We start from the raw sequence: 20,562 nt of genomic DNA on the forward strand, positions 1-20,562 counted from the left end.
GAACTCAATTTTGCGATGGTATCACTCATGAATCCAGACTCTGAGCTTCTGTACATTGGTGTAGTCCAGCAACTTCAATGACTGCAGTTGCTCCAGGATGTGCTGACTGCACATGAATAGGCATCAAATCCACAAAATAGAGGCAGAAGTTTTCGATCTTAGGCACAAGCTTTAGGAGCGTAGCCAACCTAAATCAATGAAGCTAGAATGCATCCTCCCATTTCCAGCTTCATCCTCTTATACACTAGCATTCATGCTCATCTGTTACAGCAGTGAGCTGTTTCAGAGAGCTAAACAAGCAGGGAAAAAAAAAACACCAGAAAAAAATGAATAGCTGTCACATTTGGTTTCCTGAACCAGCCAACTGATGACAATGCACTGATTGAAACAACCCAGACAAATTTAAGCTATTATGGAGTCACGCCATAACTCGCATACAATACACCAGGATTGACACAGGAGATACGGGGTATTGACACACAGCATAGCAAGTCAGGTCGAAGTAAAAGAAACAACACCCGCCCCCTTTAAAATCCATCACTACCAACAATTTGTCACAGGTGTTCCACCACTATAAGCAGGTGGTCTGGGCTTCAGGCTCCACCTATCCCTTAGCAATTATAACAGCCTCTCCACTATCTAAGTATCCTGCAAGCACTGGGAACTCTCAGTCCTATTTGGAACTAATCCTTCAGACACTCCTCAGCTGACATGAGTTGTCAAGACCTCCCCTGAACAAAACTGGGTTCCAGAAGTTCACGTCAGCTGAGAATCTGTCCTGTTCCTCTACAACAGGCTTTTATTCTCTAAGGTCCCCAGGAAAATGCCTCTAAACAAAAATAAAAATTCCCTCAAGACAACAGTGGAGCCTACATGTTTTCCTCTTTAGCAGTACATGTAATGGGGTAATCAAATGCACGTTAACTGGCTTCTTACGTGGAAGACTATATATCCAAGTAAAAAAGACAGACTAAGTGCCCCTTTTGTATAACCTTCAGTCAGCAGGGTATTAAGTATTGTAAATTGCTACAATTTGTACTTATTTGCATCTTACCAATTTTTTAAAATGTATTCTTCAAGAGCTGCTCTTCATTCAAGCCATAATAATTACCCTTTTATATGGCATCAATGCGTCTCTCCAGGCTATAAAGTCTTTGTGAGACTTTGCATTAGAGAAACAATTTAACAGTCAGATCTCCCCAAATCCCAAATCAGTCATGCCAAGAAACAATACTTCTTGAGTGTCTGACAACCATTAGTGTGAATGCTGACTAAACTGTAAATAGCTGCAGTGGGAAGCTTCAATGAAAAAGCTTAAAAGAAATGGCTTTACTGCAAATATACAGCTAATTAGGAGATCCAACAATCATTGCTTATGGAAAAGTCTCTGTTGTTTCAGGATTTTCAATGCAACTTCAGTTGTGGGCTATTAAGAGCATACAAACCATCTCTTTCACAACAACTGCTGTCAGGCAAAGTTACAAATACTTTTTATCCTTGAGCTGATGTATGAACTTTTTATAAAGGGCTTATCTCATCCACCACTAAAAACTGCTCCCAGCTTGGAATGGAAAAACTTGAAATTTATGAGTCAGGTTCACTACCCTGTGAGGCGAGCGAAAAGACTGATTCCTTAGCTGATAAAGGCTCTTTTTGCTTTAACACACTTTATGTCAGGAAACAAAAAGTACCTTATATATTTGGCTCACAAAAGGATTTTTTAGATATCCTGATTGAGATGGAGACAGTAACTGATGGATATCCACTAGTTTTGGCAACATTTTGTGTACTGTGTGTTGTTTGGAACCATACACTGGTTTCACTTACATAACTGCTTTCAAGACAACAAAAAGGCATGAGCCAATAGCTCATGACTGGTTGTCCCAGGCCACCCAGAGGAGCTATGGAACCTCCACCATTTGCAAACACAAAACTCAACTGTACAAGTCCCTGGAGCAACCTGATCTAGTTTAAAAGTTAGGAGCAACATAGGTGCCTTCCAACCCAAATGATTCTAAGATGACACCTTCCTAGACCATACTGGGAATTCTTGTTATCTTCCTTGGTTTAGGAGAGAAAAAGAGGACAGAAAAATCCAAAGAACAGACTATGAAAGCGGTGAGGAGATTTAAAGGACACTTTGTAAGAAAAGGAAAATCATTGTCAGTTGCCTTGGAAGCACCATGGCAGTGACAAAAGAAACTGACCTATGTTTATTTTGCAAACAGCTGCAGTGGTTTCAGAAACTACCATCACTTGATTTATCTCTTGTTGCTCTTCTGTGACAACTTCCCCCTCCCCAAAAGCAGAGACTGCAGAACTCAACAGGATTAGCAATGTTCTGAACAACCTCCAAGACCATTTTTTCCTAATTGTGACCAGAAGTTCGACCTATAGCAGCATCGATAATACAATGAGGCTGTAGTTCTACTGCATGCCAACCACTGAGCAGAGGGCATCAGTGCTCCTCTCATCCCCCAGGTCACTTTGAAGTTCATCACTGCAGGGTGAAGCTGCAGAATGTGGATCAGTACAAAAGGAGCAGGGACATAAACTATGTGTTTTCTTATTCTGTTGTGAAACACATTTTGTGGGCCTTCACTTCACACCCAGAGTGAGTATAAAACCACTGGTACTGGGAGCAGAATCCATGCCCACAATAACAGACACACTCACTTTCAAGAGAAACTGCTCTTTCTCCTTTTTGATTTGCTGTTCCATTTCCTCATAGAGATGCTGAATTTCTTCATCATAAGCAGCAATCTTCCTAATAAGAGATAAAAGTATACTGAGTGGGTCTTTGTAGCATTACTGCAAATCATGGCTCACATTATGAACTAAGTGCCACATTCCTGCCTTAACAGAAGACTCCAGAGAATGTTCTAGGATTAAGAAAATAGTAATTTTTGTGCAGGAAAGGTCACAGATTCATTTTTTATTTATTTCTCATGGAAGTAAGGCTTCAACAGCTCAGAGGCTAATAAAGCTACACATCTAAAGCAGCTGTCCATTATGCAACTTTAACAACTACTAAATCTTAAGTGTAAGGAACAGAGAGCTTCCTAGTGACAATACCAGTAATACCAGAGTGTAAGTTTGCCAGTTAAAAGTATTTTCACTGCAACTTCATTTTTTTTTTTTTTACTGTGGAACTGCATTGTTTACCATTCCATAGCATTAAATGAGGTACTTCTATCATGTCGAAGACATTTTAGCTACAACGGACTCCTTGAAAACCCTTCCTGAAAGCTGCCTTACTGCCTCTCTAACAGCTTTGCTGAAACAAATTTGAAAAGCCCAGCTGAGGAACAGAAATAAATACGCTGCGTACAAGTGTATCTGTAGGAAAAAAGAAGGACCTAAAAAGCTCCCTTTTTCCAACAGAACATTGCAATTAATAGCACTGTGTTTCGATACATGAAGGATTACATTTAAATGCTTTAGTTTGGGCAGAAAAACTGTTGAAAGGGAACAAGGCAGCATTTGTTCTGCTACTATTCTATTCTCATTAATCCAGAAACTAAAAAGCAAAACTTACCTTTGCATCAAACTCAGGGGACATCCTAGAAAGATTTTTAATAAAGATTAACAGGGCTTTTATATGACACTACCGCGTATCCCCCCACATTCATCTTTCTAGAGCTGCTCCTTGAACAATCTGCAGAATGCATCTGTTACAAATAAAGTACATAATCTCCTACAGCATTCACATCAGTAAGAGCAAGACAAGGAACATACAGTAGGAAAAAAAGCTGTTAATTTTGTAATCTGGGTATCTTTTTTTTACCTAATTCTCTACAGATTCTATGTTTCCATTTATTAAAGGCCTGATTCTCTCTTCTTAGTTAAAGTCAAGCAAATTGGAAAGAAATTTCAAAAGATTTACCTAAGCTACAGAGAGTGAGAAAGAACAGAAACAAGAGTTTCTTTCCCCCTTTCAAACACCAGAAGACTTGACATCACCATCTTGCATTTTCAGTCACAGGTAAAAAATAAGGGGAGGAAAGCATTTTCTCAGGACTTAAAGCAGTAATAAACAAATACCAAGCTACACCAATCTGAGGAAATCGATCGCTGCCGTTTAGATTTTTGTGAATCTAGGCCCAGACAAGGGCCACTTCATGTAACTGCAATGCTTCAAATAGAGAGTGCCAGAAAATCTAGAAGCCCTTTTTGCTACACTACTGCTCCCATTGTAAAGTCAGGTCATGTTCTGATCTCCGATTTTATTTTCTTAAAACTAAAAAAATGCTTCATAAGAAATTAGCACTCATCAATGGAACAAAATTACACAAATTTATAAAGATTTAACAATTATTTAGATAGGTATGGCAGAGACGGTAATATTGTATTTTAAAATACTGTATTCATACAATATAATATCATTTTGATTGGGGCTAGACTGACTGTGTACTGAAAACCTCTGTAACTTCGCACAGGCAGAACGGCAGAACACCTTGCACAGTAGTCAGCATTTCTATGGGACTCATATTTTCTTTGCTTCTGTGTGACATGGAAAATAACTTCAGTCCCGCACTATTAAGCTGCTGATTTAGGTATTTCTTTCCTCTTATGTGAGGCAAAGGATACAGTAGCACCATCAAGACCACATCCAGGAGGTACCTCTGGATGTAGAAATCTTTTTTGTTTGCCTGGCACATAAGCACATGACGTTTTTGAATATTCCCCAAGCATTTCATTCATGGCTTACCATCGTAACTCTGATTGAATTAAGCAGAGGTAAAGTAATATCCTGTTAAAATCAAAAGTGTAACACAATTGTAAGTAACATAACTAACAATCAGCAGAAAAAATAACCCAAGACATTAGATGGCAAGTATTCCCCACATGCAATCAGGGGAAAATAATTAAAGACATAAGGGCATATCATTGTTATGTGAAAAATGAAAAATGTTATAATTAAAATCTCTGTTCCCTGGGATCATACCATCCAGTTGCACTCAACACATAATTGTGTAATTTCAGCAATATTTGATAACATGATCTTTCTCTTTCCAGTAATGCTGTTGGAACAAGCACACGGAGAAGAAAGGGAGACAGTGCTGTTGTTGAGCACATTAACCAAAACGGAATGTAACGTGAGTTCACCAAGTTCAGATCATGAGTTCAGGATCAGCACACTCACAAGGCTTTAATTTCTGCCTGCAATGTGAATTGTTTGGGTTTCACAATTGCTGTTCATGCAGTTTGTTGTAATGGTTCTTCCTTCCCCATAAAAAAATACAGTGACTTGCACACTTTGTGCACTGATGTCGTGAGATGTTGATTCTCCTTCCACCAAAGGTGGGCTCCGACACTGTCCCATGCTAAGCCAAATGAGAAGTCAGTTCATCCTTCCCTTCCTGTTTACTCTTGTTTATCTCCTCTGTTTAGAACTCTGTTGTTTGAAACACAGGCCACCTTTTTTACTAGGTTTGTCTTTCAAACGCAAAGCACAGCAGCAGACAGAGCTAATGGCAGTTGCAGATTTTATCTGCTATTAGAAGAAAAAGGTCTCTTTCTCATCTGTTTTAAGCTTACTTCCTATTAGTCTTTATAAATACTTCTTGGTTCTACTGCTAGGGATTTAAAGAATAACAGCTCCTTGTTCAGCCTGATCAGTGGTCTCATGGTTACTTGTAAAGGTCTATCCTATCTCACTCCAGCCTTTACCTCCTCACTCAAGAGACCCTTCCTTTTAAAAATAGCTCTCCCAGAACAGCCATTCCATTCCTTTAACTACGAAGTTGCCATTCTCTGTGCCTTTCTTCATTCCACTACATTCTTCTTGTGGTGCAGAAACCAGAACTTTATTCAGTACTCAAGACGTAAGCACAACAAGATTCTATGTAGCGGCAAACCCATGTTTTGTCATGTTCTCAGTACCCTTCCTGATCACACATTGCATTTTACTGGGGGGTTTTGGTGCCATTGCACCCTGAACTGATGATTTCAGGAAGTTCTCTGCAATGACCGCAAGGGCTTTCTCAGGAGTTTTAACTGCCCATTCCAAGCCCAGGATCACATTAGCGTGACTTATATTATTGTATCTCCCTGACATTTACCTAAAATGAAGTTCATCTACTGCTTTTTTGCACTCAATATATCGACCTATTTAAAAAATACCACTGCTAAATTTAAGAAACCATCTAATTTTAAATTAGCACTTAAATACTAATATACTCTGGCAAACAAAAACTGTATTCACTGTATAGATGCCAAAAGCAAAATGGATTAATGTATAAAGCTACTAGTTCACACTTGCAGCGCAGAGCTTAGCTATTGCTGACAGCACCAGACCAGATATATATACAGTATTTGGTTTGATACATTACTGTAGTAAAAGTCTCTCACTTTTGTTTAAATGAGAAGAAATAAAGAAGTAAATGACTATTTTTAAAAGGAGAGGGTTTACATCTCATATTTTCATCTTGCCTTGAAATCTACAAGTACAGGCAACAGCCCATAATCAATTCCTTTATGATGATAAACACCAGTGAGGAAAAGAACACCAGTTCTGGGACAAAAATGTGGCCATTTGCTTTGTTTTCCTTAAAGTGTATTCAGTTCTATGTAAAAATTCATCAGCACTATTTTGGTGGTTGTTCTACTGAACCAAAATTACAGATCACCTAAAAGGAGAAACATGCCCACGATTATATTGGCACAGAGTATGTCTGATGCGCTGACAGACCTCTTCCATGAGCACATCAGAAAAAATATTTGATATCTTGTTAGGAATCTTTGTTGAAACTCTTTAACCAAGGGATCACAGTCCTAAGTTTTGTTTCTTCTCCAACAGTCATCTTAACTGCTTAAAATAAAATTTAAAACTGAGGTGAGGTTAGTATCTGACAAAATCAGAGTGGGTCATTTTACCTGAAATACTAAAGCACATGTTTACTATGAGAAAAAATTATGTCCTGTTACTAATAAAACCAGTCACACTCTAAGTGCACACAGTGCCATAATTTACACGTTCAGAGGACAAAAATACTAGTATCTGTAAGAAGGTCAGCAGTAGACAGTACAATATGCAAATCTCTTTTTCAAGGCTATTTAAAAGTTATCAACATTTTTTCCTAGGCAAAAAACCCCTTACCTGGCATCGAGAAGTTTTCTTTAAATATACACACTCATATATATATACACTTACATACTACATATAAATAAAAATTCACAGTGAAATCAACCCTATGCCTATGAGTAACACCCAACAGAGTACCACAGATTTCCTCTATGTGGGATCATGCTGCATGTTATACTATGTATTATAAACTTATAACTCGCCAGTGAGGAGGAGGAGATCTCCATCTGGAAAAACTCAAGGTCTAAGCTGATGACTGGAGGTAAAAGAGCTAGGGTCTTGCCATGGATATTAAATGGACTTTGAAAACCTCATGCTAGTATCTAAAGGATCTATGATCCATGATGAGTGAGCAAATGAACACAATCTGGTAGCAAACTTCAATCCAGCTGAACCAGCCAGCTAGTAGGAGATGACCCACACCTGGAAAGACCCAAGGTCTGATTCAAAGAATGGGTAAGGGTCCCAGGGTACAGACAGGGACATTGGATAGTTTACCACTCCTGGTAAACAGGATGGGAGAAGCAGAATCAGGCTGTCATCCTTCGTATTTGTGGGAATGCTGCTTGTGCTTAGGTGGGTGCCAGCAGAGGTGCTGCTTTCTAATCAGTATCAGTCTACACGGTCCCCCATGTGTGGTGCATCTGCATGGGTGTGTATTGAGAACATACATTCAGCCTCACTACTGTCTGGACCTACAAATGGGAACAGCAGCAGCATACTGCATCTATCGAACCAGGACAGGAAACCCCTGGGTCTCTAGACTACAGGCTTCAGATGCATGAATGAAAATATGCATGTGTGAAAGCTCCAGAAGAAAAGACAAAAAATAGGTATAGAAATATGAAATTTAGAAGAAACAGAAGGTTGACAGCATAGACTGGGATGGCATAAAGATCCCAGCACATGCAGGAGGCTTCTCAGGGCATCCACGTTAGAAAAAAAGGAACAACTTAAGACAAAAGCACAGCCTACATCCAGGAAAGGAGAAAAAAATCTGAGAGTAGACTGCATGATTGCCTAGTGACTCACAGAGGCAAGTCAGGAAGGCAAGATGAAAGACCACATTCATTCTCAACTTCCAAAGGATGATCTGTTAATTTTTAGTTCCAATATATTTGTTTCTATATATACACGATACGTTTTTATATATAAAACCAATATAGATTGTTTACTATACTTCATATGTTTGTTCTCTCTATATATTTATTAACTTACACTTTCATTGGTATCAGTGCTTTGTGCTGCTTTAACATCTTAAACCTCTCATTTCTCTGGCCAGTTAATCCAGATTTACAGCTTTTCTGCATGCAATGTTCAAGAAGCATGCAGACAATTTACCAGATTTACTGATAAACCTGACTGTCCCCTGTAATCAAACTGATTAACTAGAAGTGAAATCCTTAATATTGTCTTAAAACTACAGTGCAATGATAGACATCTGAAAAATAATTTCAGTCAACAAAACCTGTTAACTAGAAAAGAAAAGCCAGTTCAGCATTATGAATAATTGTAATGGTACTCTTCACGACTAATAATATTTTACATTACAGGAAGTCTTGTGATTATAGTCCTCAGTTCTTCACTGAAATACCTTGTTTATTTCAAACATACAAACAGTAGATAAGACAGTTGTAAAAATATACAAACAGTCCAACAAAGTGAAATACTAACTTTTTTAGAGCGCATTCCAACTGGTTCTTCTCATTATCTGCTTCTTGGAGCTGGGAAAAAATTCTGACCAGGAACTCTTCAAAATTAGAGAGTAAATGAGGTTCATCTTTCCTCAGCTGCAACCAAAGTTGCTTCACATCACTCTCACTGAAAGAAGAGATCATAAAGGATTCATCAAGTGAGAACATTTCTCAGGCTGCAATAAATGTTCACAGCATCCTAGTGGATGGAGGCTTCAGGGCATCACTGATTAACACAAAGCTTATTAAAAACAAGGACTATTTAGGCAGTGACAGATTTGAAAAGGATGAGGTGGGTGGGGAAATGATGGAAACTGCATTTATTCAAAAACCACATCATAAAGTTTGGCCATGCATGACTGCAGAGAATCACAGGAACTATTTGCTTAGTGGGTGCCTTGCCAGGCACTTCATCTAAACAGGAATGGATAAGAAAGGAGACAGATGAGATACTTCTGTAGAAGTGACAGGGTGGTACAGCGTAAAGACGTTCCCACAAAACTAGTGGGGAGGGGGCAATGGGAAAGCTAATCAAAAACACTTCCTCATGAGAAATGAGTATGAATGTTTCCTAAATTAGTTCGACAAGTTAAAAAATTGCATTTGTACTGTTGTTTTTCATTTTCAACCCACTTTCATTCCACAGTGGGACTGCTACAAAAATCAGAACAGGACATCTTGAAAATTTTGATTTAAAGATTTACCAAGAGAATGTTTTGTTTCCAAATCTGTTCAGCAGATACTGGGAAAAAAAAGATGTTCCACTGTGAATGATAATTCTTTTGTAACTTTGCCAAAATTCTCCTGAACAACTTTTGTTTGCTTCGTTGTGACTCATCTTCTCTTCCATGTGCATTGTAAGCCTGAACCTAGCCAGCAAAGAGCACTGTATTTAAAGGACAAAATGAGGGTAAGGATAGCAAAAGTAGGTAATAAAAATTTCTTCATAATGAAAGCGTTTCAGAATAACTGACAATCAACTCTAACAGGCAGTCAGGTGAAGAGAAGCACTGATGAGCACTTCTATTTCATGGTAAGGATCACTGATGCGTTTCTTAAACTTTCCCGCTACCTGTCCAGATTCTGTCCCATTCTGCCCTGGGGTTTTTTTGATCTAGAATATTCATTGTGACTGACCAACAAATGTCAGGCCAACACACAAGAAGCTCTTAAAGCAGCTTTTGGGTTCTGTTGTTTCAAAGTGAGTCATTCTGGTACTGGAAGACAAACAGATTGCTCTGTTATCAGAGCAATCACAACTTGCAATTATGTAGGGAAGGAAAAAAGGGCAGAAAAAGGGGAGAAAACATTTCCTACGGTTAACTGATGCACTTTAAACACAGCCCTTGCCAAAAAAAAGCAGTCATCATGCACTGATCACACTTGATTGAAATCAGTGGCATCTGTGAGTTACATGCTAGTCATTATCTATGTTCAAAACCCACGGTACGTCAGGGCGTTAATGACATAGCCTTCCTATTGCACAAACATGTTTCACATGCCTGGAGTACAATAGCTTTGCTCTTGGAAATTTTGGTTGAATGCCATTCTATCATATCTGACAACCAAGAAAATTAATTTTTAAAGAGCAATGTTAGTTCTCATCATTCACCTTGGATTCCATTAAAATCAAACCCAGAGCTGAATCATGAAAGATCATACAATCTATTACTATTGCTGTGAAGACTCACTCATCCAAAACCTTTTTAGCTCCAAGCCGATCCATCAGATTTGAGAACTGGAATTCTTCATCCCCATCATCACTCATGGTCTCTTCACATTTGAGTGGGCAGGCTGTTTCACCTTCTGATTGCTGGATAATCTCATTATTCAAAGCAATCTGCCCCAAAAGAAACTGGCCTAAAAGTTAGAAATTACACGCATTAGTATTCTCAGAACTTACTGTAAGAAGCAATGTCAAAGAGCAACATACTAAAGATCAAATTTTACAGTAAATATAATTTGTGAAGTAAACACCTACACTTGTTTGCAAGAAAAGGGAGTATACTGAAACAACAAAAGCATGAGGCATAGCAAGAGGATCCCTGAGTTCTATGCCTGATTTTGTCCCCAGTTTAATGTCTAAGCTTCAGTACATCACTCACCTCAAAATTCACAAAGATACTGAAAAAATTCAGAGCTTCATAAACAAAAGGTAAAAACTGCAGCAACATGCACTTTGTAAGTGTTGCAGCCTTATTTCCCGATATGCTTAAACAGAAGGTAGGAATCTAAAATAGTCACAGTAGTAATACTAATAAAACGTACTTCCTCTTTTAACATTCTTTTTAGCGCATGACCAAAGGCACACCTCAAATTCCTGTATAAACCGCATATAGAAAGCTACATTAACACTCATTTCCCTCCATTTGACTCACATGCATTTTAATTCTTCCAAATTTGACCCTACAGCAGTTTCTTCCATCTATTTAGAATATTTCTATTATTAACAGAAAGACTGGATCATGGACACATGGTGGGATGGCTCCCACGACTGGAGTGTTGCAATGGAGGAATACAAGCTCTTGAGGAAGGACAGGAAAGGAAGATGAAGAGAGGGAGTTGCCCTCTACGTGGGGGAGCAGCTGCAATGCATGGAGCTCCGCGTGGGGATAGAAGAGGAGCTGATGGAGACCTTATGTGCTAGGATCGAAGACAGGGCAGGCAAAGGGGACAGTATAGCAGGTGTCTGCTATGGGCCACCTGACCAGGAAGAACAAGTGGATGAAGCCTTCTACAGGCAACAGAAACAGCCTCATGTTCGCAGGCCCTAGTCCTCATGAGGGACTTCAAGTATCCTGATATCTGTTGGAGAGACAACACTGTATGACATAAGCACACCAGGAGGTTCCTGGAGTACCTGGATGATAACTTCCTCCTCCAAGTAACAGAGGAGCCAATGAGGAGAGGTGCTTCTGCTGGACCTCCACCAACAAGTAGGGCTTTGTTGGGGATGTGAAAATAAAAGAAAGCCTTGGCTGCAGTGACCATGGCAGATGTCACTGTCAGGCCACTCTTGATAATATTAGATTGATCATGGTGACTGGGAGACGTGCCAGAAGACTGGAGGAAAGCAAATGTCACTCCAATCTTCAAGAAGAGCAAGAAAGAGGACCCAGGGAACCACAGTCAGCCTAACCCTGATCCCTGGAAATATGATGGAGCACCTAATCCTAGAAACCATTTCCAGGCACATTAAGGATAAGAAAATCAGGAGTGGTGAATCCATGCTAAGGGAAGTCACGCTTGACCAACTTGATAAACTTCTATGATGAACTGACTGGCCTGGTAGATGAGGGAAGAGCAGTGGATATCATCTACCTGGACTTCAGTAAGGCCTCCCACAAAATCCTTACAGAGAAGCTGTTAATGTACAGGCTGGACGAGCATTTGAGGTGGGCAGAAAAGGGGCTGAATGGCCAGGCCCAGAGGGTAGCGATCAGTGGTGCAAAGTCTAGCTGGAGACCAGTGACTAGCATGGACCCCAGGGATCAATCCTGGACCCAGTTTGACTTAAAATTTTCATTAGTGACCTGGATGGTGGGGCAGAGTGCACCCTTAGCAAGTTTGCTGACAACACCAAACTGGGAGTAGCTGATACACCAGAGGGTTGAGCAGTCATCCAGAGGGACCCCAACAGTCTGGAGAAATGGACTGACAGGAACCTCATGAAGTCTGAGAAGGAGCAGTGCCAAGTCCTGTACCTGAGGAGGAACAACCCCACGCACCAATATGTGCTGAGGGCAATCCAACTGCAGAGTGGAAGAAAAGGACTTGGGAATCCTGGTGGACACCAGGCTGAACAGGACCCAGCAGTGTGCCCTTGCTGCAAAGAAGGTTCATGGTGTCCTTGGCCACATTAGACAGAGTATTGGCAGCAGGTTGAGGAAAGTGATCCTTCTGCTGTATTCAACACTGGGGAGGCCACACCTGGGGTTCTGTGTCCAATTGTGGGTTCCTCAGCACAACAGAGACATGGACACACTGGCGAGAGTTCAACAACGGGGCACACAGATGATTAAGGGGCTGAAGCATCTCTCCTATGACAAAAGGCTGAGAGGGTTGGGACTGCTTAGCCTAGAGAAGAGCAGACTCGGGGATATATAATATATATAAATAGCTGAAGGGAGGTTGCAAAAAGGATGGAGCCAGGCTCTTTTCTGTGGTGCTCAGTGACAGGACCAGAGGCAATGGGCACAAACTGCAACACAGGAGGTTCCACCTGAACATCACGAAATACATTTCCACTGTGAGGGTAACCAAGCACTGGCACTGGCTACTCAAGGAAGTTGTGGAGTCTCCCTCCACAGAGATACTGAAAAGGCATCTGGACATAGCCCTGGGCAACTGGCTTGAGGTGGCACTTCTTGAGCAGGGGTGTTGGACCAGACTGCCACCAGAGGTCCATTCCCATCTCAACAATTCTGCGATTCAGGTATTCCTGGCTATTGGACACCACATCATAGTCATGAGAGATTTTTATGAAAGTCATGACATCCTCAATTTTTCACTAGCCAACAACATATGTTACTTTGTATTTGCTCTCATAAGTGTTGAGAACACTACAGGTAAACTGATTATAATAACCAGAGATTGACAAGTGAGTTGATTCAGTTTAAACATGATGCTAAGCAAGAATAGACATTACAGAAGTCAACTGGTCTCAAGGGTTCAAGCAAATTAACAAACAGGTGAAGCTTGAAACTATCTTAGAATCAAAAGTGCAGAACTATCTGAACTCATATCTCAAAGTGGGAAGGTGTGGAGGCAACACCTGTAGAAGAGATCTGACTATATCCGATCTGGCTTCAGATCTGACTATCAATATTGACCTCAAAAAAAAAAAAAAAGGTAAGCTAAGATCCTACAGTGAATATAATGACCAAAAAAAGAAAGCTACAACTTGGACATAAAAAGGGGGTGTGTATATATAGACAACAAAAGACAAAAATACTGAAACCTGCAAAGAATACTAAAACAAACAGCTATATGCTTTTTAGCTACATCCATAAAAAGGAAGGCAGTGAGGATGCAGAACTGAAACTGCCACATGAATAATCAATGTGCTCAGTTAGGGAAGATCAGATGCATTCCATCAAACTCTAAATGTGCCAGCTATTTTATTTCAACATCTGCAAATCAGAATTTTTAAGGATTCTAGGCAAAAGGGGTATTGTGATTTTCTGCAGAGGATTTCTGCAGAGGAACTTGGGTTATATTCTAACTTTTAGTACAGAAGTTGCCGTAAACCCAAGGAAACGGGAATTATTTTATCAACTCTGTCTTGCATTTTTTCCCCTCATAGCACCCAGCAGAGCATGTTGACAACAGAAACAATAGAATATGTTGCAAAAAGAGATTACAGTAAATTTCCACTTGCCACCATTTAGAAATATGAACAGGATTCTCCCATACTAAGTGGTGCAGTACAAGTTTTATTCAGATACTACTCTCTTCCTCCATTCTCTAGTATTCTAAAGCAGCCTTTATCTAGTAGAGCTTCTGCTTCTACTAGGAACACCATCACTACCCTGCCAAATGCATGAACACCTAGCCTGGTTCCCTAGAAAATACCTGTCAATACCGTGTAGCAGTTTAAAATGTAGCATGCTTTACACTGTCTATCCTTATGCTTTATGTGAATCCTATACTAGCTGCTGCTGATGGCAGCATCTTGTCTGTGGCAGTTTGTGTAGCCTGCTGCATCCATGTCCTTTTTGTGTGTCTGTGTGCAAGTGTGAGTGTCTCTGGGATACATGTTTCACTTCACTACCAGTTGAACCTGCAAACAGGAAAGCAGCAGCCACATCCATCTGGGTCTCTGCACTGGGCTCCAGCAGCTAGGCAGGAGGAATCCCCAGGCTCTGGAGCGGCTGGAGATGGCAGCCACTTACAATTTCCCTTAACAGAAAATTTTGGTTTTGCAGGGACTACTTACGAAAATAATCTCCAAGTTCAATAAACTTTTTAAACTTAACTAAAAAGTATATATAATTTACTTATGAAAAGCAAAGCAGTAATCCATGATTTAATTTAAGCAATGGCATTTTGCAGATTAAAGCACACTCTTTATTAACATACTTGATCTAGCTCTAAAATGGGAGAGGTGGGACATGACAGACTTAAGATTTCAAACAATTGATGATTTGCCAACAGAAATGAAGGTCCTATTTGCTGGGCCTATACATAGTATTTAAACGGAGATGTAATGTTTTAATTCACACATAGAAGAGATTCAGTTTTCTAGAGAAAATGCTTAAAACCGGTGCTTACAGTCATCAGAGCTAAAATTTCAGTACAAAATTGGTTCTGCGTAAACAACCATACAGTCTCACTAACATTGTCATCTTATCTGAAACCTCACAGCTGGGGAGAAAGCAACCCTTTCACAAACGCACAGAACATGACAGTAAGAGTGCTGTTGCAAAGCAGGCAGTTACAAAGAAATTATGAACTCCCATCATGCTGTAATAATTGCTTCATCCTGTTTTGTTTCAAAATAAGCAACATCACTTGAAGAATTGATTTATTGTAGAAAGCATTCCCACAGCTGTAAGGACAGTAGTATTAACATATTTTCAGCATTATCTTACATTAATCTTAGAGAGAATCTTAATTATCTCTCAGGTCTTATGACCCAATATGAAATAAAACACAATTTCCACACACACCCCCACCCCCCACCCCCCCCAGGGAAATTTTCCAAAGTCTGTTGGTAGATTTACTCCATAGCTTAAATCAGGTGTAATTCAGATTGTTACATCATATGTCTTGTATCATGCTATGGCTTGCCATCTTAAAACAGGAGACAAAGATCAGGAGCCCTTTGTCTATTTACTCACATAATTTGACCACTTCTTCATCTGCTACATATATCTACTATATCTAGGGAATAATCTGGCTCCCTGTGAGCATTGTTAAGATAAAATGCTTTTTTATTGATATGGAGAGTATAGAATATGACTAAAGCTCTATAAAGGAGACATGCTTTCCAAACTCACTGAATCCTGTGGTGAACTCCTTCAGGGTGAGCGAGCCATTGCCATCAGCATCCAACGTAACAAAAACTTTTTCAAGCTCTTCCAGACTAAGAGGTAACTCAGGATGCAGTCTCTGGAATGACAAAACATGCAGCAACTTTACCCAGTACTACAAGATGAGGAAGACTAGATTCTACAAAACATCCATACTACAGAAGGATAGGTCCTTTTGTTTCCCAGTGTGAAAATTCAAGTATATCAGAGTAAAACAATATAAATTGAGGATGATTTGCTTTTATGACTTCATCATTTGCCTTTATGAGTCCTTCACAACAAAGCAGTGAGAACAATCTCCTTGTGACAGACTCCAATCACACAGCGAAGAGGCAGAGCTTGAGATGGAGTCTCAGCATCCTGGTGAAATGCCTCGATTATCATGCAGCTGGATAAACTTGCCAGCAGAACTGCATGCTTAGTTCCTTCCCTATCATGAAGTCAAGCAAGAGATGCTCTAAACAAGAACACCATGGATGGTATACTGTCCTAATTAAAGCTGCTTTAAAATGTGTAAATAAAACTAAGAAAGCTGCATGATCCAAGAAGCAAACCTGCTGCTCCTGTAATGAGTTACATTTAGTTCATGAGTACCTACTTCTGAAACACAGCATGCTCATACCAAAAAGACAAAACTTCATGAAACCAGCTCCACAAAATCACTTATTTTTTCCCCAAGAATTAAGAGAGGGGCATAAACCCCCCCACACAAAACATTTTCTTTAAATCTGGCCCTAATGGTTTTACTGTAATTCTTTTACCAGTACAGACAGATTCCCAGAAAGAGGAGGAAGCTGGAGCAGCGGACAACTACAACAGCCAGGATTTCCTCTGGGAGACAGCATTCAGAACAGTAAAAGCTTTTCTCAGCTTAGGAAGCAACCTTTTTTATCTTATTTAACTAAAAGGTATATATAATTTACTTACGAAAAGCAGTAATCCATGATTTAATTTAAGCAATGGCATTTTGCAGATTAAAGCACACTCTTTATTAACATACTTGATCTAGCTCTAAAATGGGAGAGGTGGGACATGACAGACTTAAGATTTCAAACAATTGATGACTTGCCAACAGAAATGAAGGCCCTATTTGCTGGGCCTATACATAGTATTTAAACGGAGATGTAATGTTTTTAATTCGCACATAGAAGAGATTCAGTTTTCTAGAGAAAATGCTCAACCCTTGTGGAGCTCTCTGCTTTATTATCTAATATCGTTACCGCTTTCCTGAGCTCCTATTATATATGCAACATATTAAAATTGCAAGCTAATAGGTTGATAAAGGTTGATCAGAAGTACCGATCTGTTCCACTGCAGAGAAGGGATTTAGGGACAAAGAACGTTTCTCCTGCAATCCAAGAATAATAGAAACCACTACTCAATAAACCAAGCCATACAGCCAAGGCTAAGAATTGGCTGAGTACACTGACCAGGACTTCTTCCCTGGCTGCAATGAAGGGTTTAGGCTGTATGTTATAAACCTGTATGTGTTGAATGGAATAGCAGTAAAAGGAATTTCAAGGTGATACTGAGAATGGAAAGCAACAGAGCTTCTAAAGCACAGATCTGAAATAGTCCTGAAGGGATTTCTGAGCAGGATCATTGGGCATTGCTGCCTGCTTCCGAAAAAAAAAAAATATCTAGGAAAGCTTGCCGTATATTCAGTCTAAGTAAGTTACTTTGTCAGTGATACACTTACCAGTTTCTCACTTAAACACATCCATCTTCCCAAAGCTTTAATCTCTTAGATCTGAAGGGAAACTTTTTAAAATTAGCTTCTCTTGTAAAATTCTTACAGCCTACACAACACTGATGGAGGCAGTGCTTCAGACAAATTACTCTTTTTACACTTAGAAAAACAGAAATCGTACTCCTACTGCCAGATCTTTGTGACCTGCTGAAGGAGTGCTTCTTGAAAGCTGGCTGTCCTTTTCTGACCATGTCATCAGCACAGACCCACGTGCGATTCCAGTACAACTGCCTGCAGGTCCTGCTGCAAACCCGACTGAAATAATGCTTCTCCAGCTACCACTGGTGTGCCCTGTTGCAGGGTTTGAATTCTGAACTGAATTATACCAGTTTTGCAGTAGATAGCACCATAATTATTTGCATTTTCTTGGACCAAAAAAATGAGAACAGCAGATTTTGAAGAATGTACAAACATTTTGCTCCATTAAATCCCTTGTGGATAATTTACAGATTTTGATGGACTGGGGCCACACTTGTTACTAAGATTATGTCAGTGTTTTCCCAACCTCTTCTTCCTATTTAAAAAAAAAAATGATGTTTTTTTGTTAGGAAAACAAAATGTTAATTGTTGGTCACACGGGTTGTGTTTTTACGTTGGGCTTAGTGCAAAAAATACCTAGATCCTTTCAATATGAGGCTCAAAAAAACCCAAAAAACCACCACTGTATCCAACAATAGCACCAGAGCTTAAAAAAAATTATCCACATTACCACTCAACGTGCTTTGTGCTTTCATGACATCTGTGGTTACTCATCTGAAAATATCAAGCTTTTATTCTGCTAAATAAAAAGACAGAGGTCAAATAGCTAAAAGCAAGATCTGAACACAATTCTGCTACACATATTAAACCAAAGCACTTTGCAACGTTAATTCCTGTTACTCATGATAACCTCAAGGCCCAAAGTGCAAAGCTGTGGTTTCAAGTCTCAGGTAGAATTTGCTTTCTTGCAGTTTCAGAAAACCTCATTTGTTTGAAAGTTGAGTACATTTGATATTTTGAAAAGGAATGGAAAATTCTGAACAACCAGTATTAACATAATCTCAAAATTAACAGCAGGATATAATCAGGGAGGTCTAAAACTTTAATATAATTACTGTATTATAGACATAATAAACTTTGTTTGCAACATCTGTTCTACTGAAGTTAATTGGATTTTAGATACTCAGCACTGTTGAAAATCATGCCTCATCACATGACTAAACAATTAAAAAGCTTATGTTAGTAATTTGTATTTGAAGCAATTATTCATTAATGGTAAGTAGCACTGAATTAACAAACAGCAGGATGCAAAAGATATACCTTTTAAGGAAAAAACTGATTTACTTTATTTATGTCCTTGCTATAGGGAATGAACATCATGAAAAGGGCAATCAAAATCAGCTATACTGATTTCAAGCTCATGTTTGCAATACCAGGACTCCAGTCAAGTAGTCATCCTAATCAAGCATAATGAATAACTAATATTATGTGTCTAATTTACAGTTCGGTATAAAAGAATCATTTTGTACATTAATAAAATAATGGGTACCAAATCCATGAGAAAACATTGTAGATTACTGTCACTGGTGTCCAAATAAATCTCTATTTAATTCATTACCAAATTACAAGGAAGATAGGACAATGAGAAAGCTATCACTGGCTTCAGGAATAAGGGTTTCTGACTTGTTAGAATTAGCATAGAAGGCTTCTCTTTATAATTTTTATTCACTGTCACTAAATTACTGTAAAGTCAAATGGAGGAGTTGTGTCTCACCCCAGTTTTTTGTCAATAGAACTGCACTGATTTCAGCTGAATTACTCTTCATTTACTAAAGTGTTGAGTGGAATAAGGATAACCCAGTATCTTCAAAGGTCTCTATTTGTAATATTATCTTTAATTGGATCAGCAGGAAGTCTGAGCAAATATAAAGAAACTTCTCAAGTGTTCTGAGCATGCTTATGTCTGTATTTAAATGGACCAGACACTTATATCCATACTGAAGTTGTCAGATATGTTAAGTAAATACTCATGGTGAGATAGAAGAAATGTATTTTTTGTTCTTTGCAACCCTTCTCTACTGCATCTTTCACAACATGTGTTTTAGAACCTGAAGTATAAACTTATCAGCACTCTAAGCACAAAACCTAGAATCAAACAGAAACAAAAGTTTTTATGTTCCTTGCAAAAACAGGTATTAAAGAGTTATATGCACATACATACATATATGGCTCTTCCACTAGGTATAAATATATACCATTCAGTTTTTGGAAAGACAATAAAATTATAATACATGAAATTCTCTTTGGGTCTGGATTTACCAATATTACCACTAACAACATATTTTGGTTTTTGCAGTTACTTCAATGAGATAATGTATATCGGTAAAGTTTAGAGCACAGTGAGCATCTGCACGCCTACCTTTTTTCAACATTGCAGAATTAGCACAGGTCATCACAAAATTCAGCAATAACTGCACAAAAAGCTCTTGAGACTTAGTAATCCAAGTAATTTACTACTAGGTTTTTGCTTTTCCAACATTTATAGTTAAAAGTGTTTTGCTTGCATTTTCCTATATACAGACACATCTTTATTTCTGAAGATATGGAGGTTCCAAAATTTAGTACTTCGCACTGGATTTATTATGCTACTGCTCCCCAACTCTATTCCATCCGTAAGTACTGAAGTAGAAATGGATTAACACAATGAAATTACGCTTTGCCTGTCAAGCATGAGTGCATGCTTGTTTTCTGCCACGTATCGGTTCAAATCATCATATCTGCAATATGCACCCAATCCCATTTTCAAAAGACTGTTACATAGTTGCTTTTTCATCAAAATTTTCATCAAATGCTATTTTGGCCCCTCAAACAATTTAAGAACAATTTGGTAAGATTATTGTGAACACTAAAATACTGTTCCTCTGTTTCCTATATAAACATGCCATCCAGCTGAGAGTTCAACAATGGCAGCTGAAACCACAGTGAAGACTTCTTTTACACAGTTTTGCTAAAAAATCA

At 39.0% G+C, this 20,562-nt stretch overlaps 1 protein-coding gene across 8 annotated transcripts in view; it reads right to left on the reverse strand.

Moving 5' to 3' along the window:
- The window catches only part of CRACR2A (calcium release activated channel regulator 2A), a 60,948-nt gene that overhangs the window by 28,701 nt on the left and 11,685 nt on the right, over positions 1 to 20,562 (reverse strand). For all 8 annotated transcript variants that reach the window (XR_008732523.1, XM_055712282.1, XM_055712276.1 and 5 more), the window contains 4 exons: positions 15,783 to 15,894; positions 10,473 to 10,641; positions 8,762 to 8,908; positions 2,677 to 2,767 (listed from right to left, as the gene is read on the reverse strand). Coding sequence is in view for 7 of the 8 variants with exons in the window: in XM_055712282.1 (XP_055568257.1) it covers positions 2,677 to 2,767; positions 8,762 to 8,908; positions 10,473 to 10,641; positions 15,783 to 15,894 (519 nt within the window). In the remaining variant the exon portion in view is untranslated. The remainder of the gene's footprint in view (positions 1 to 2,676; positions 2,768 to 8,761; positions 8,909 to 10,472; positions 10,642 to 15,782; positions 15,895 to 20,562) is intronic.

The sequence above is a fragment of the Falco cherrug genome, chromosome 5 (assembly GCF_023634085.1).
Source record: "Falco cherrug isolate bFalChe1 chromosome 5, bFalChe1.pri, whole genome shotgun sequence".
NCBI lineage: Eukaryota > Metazoa > Chordata > Aves > Falconiformes > Falconidae > Falco > Falco cherrug.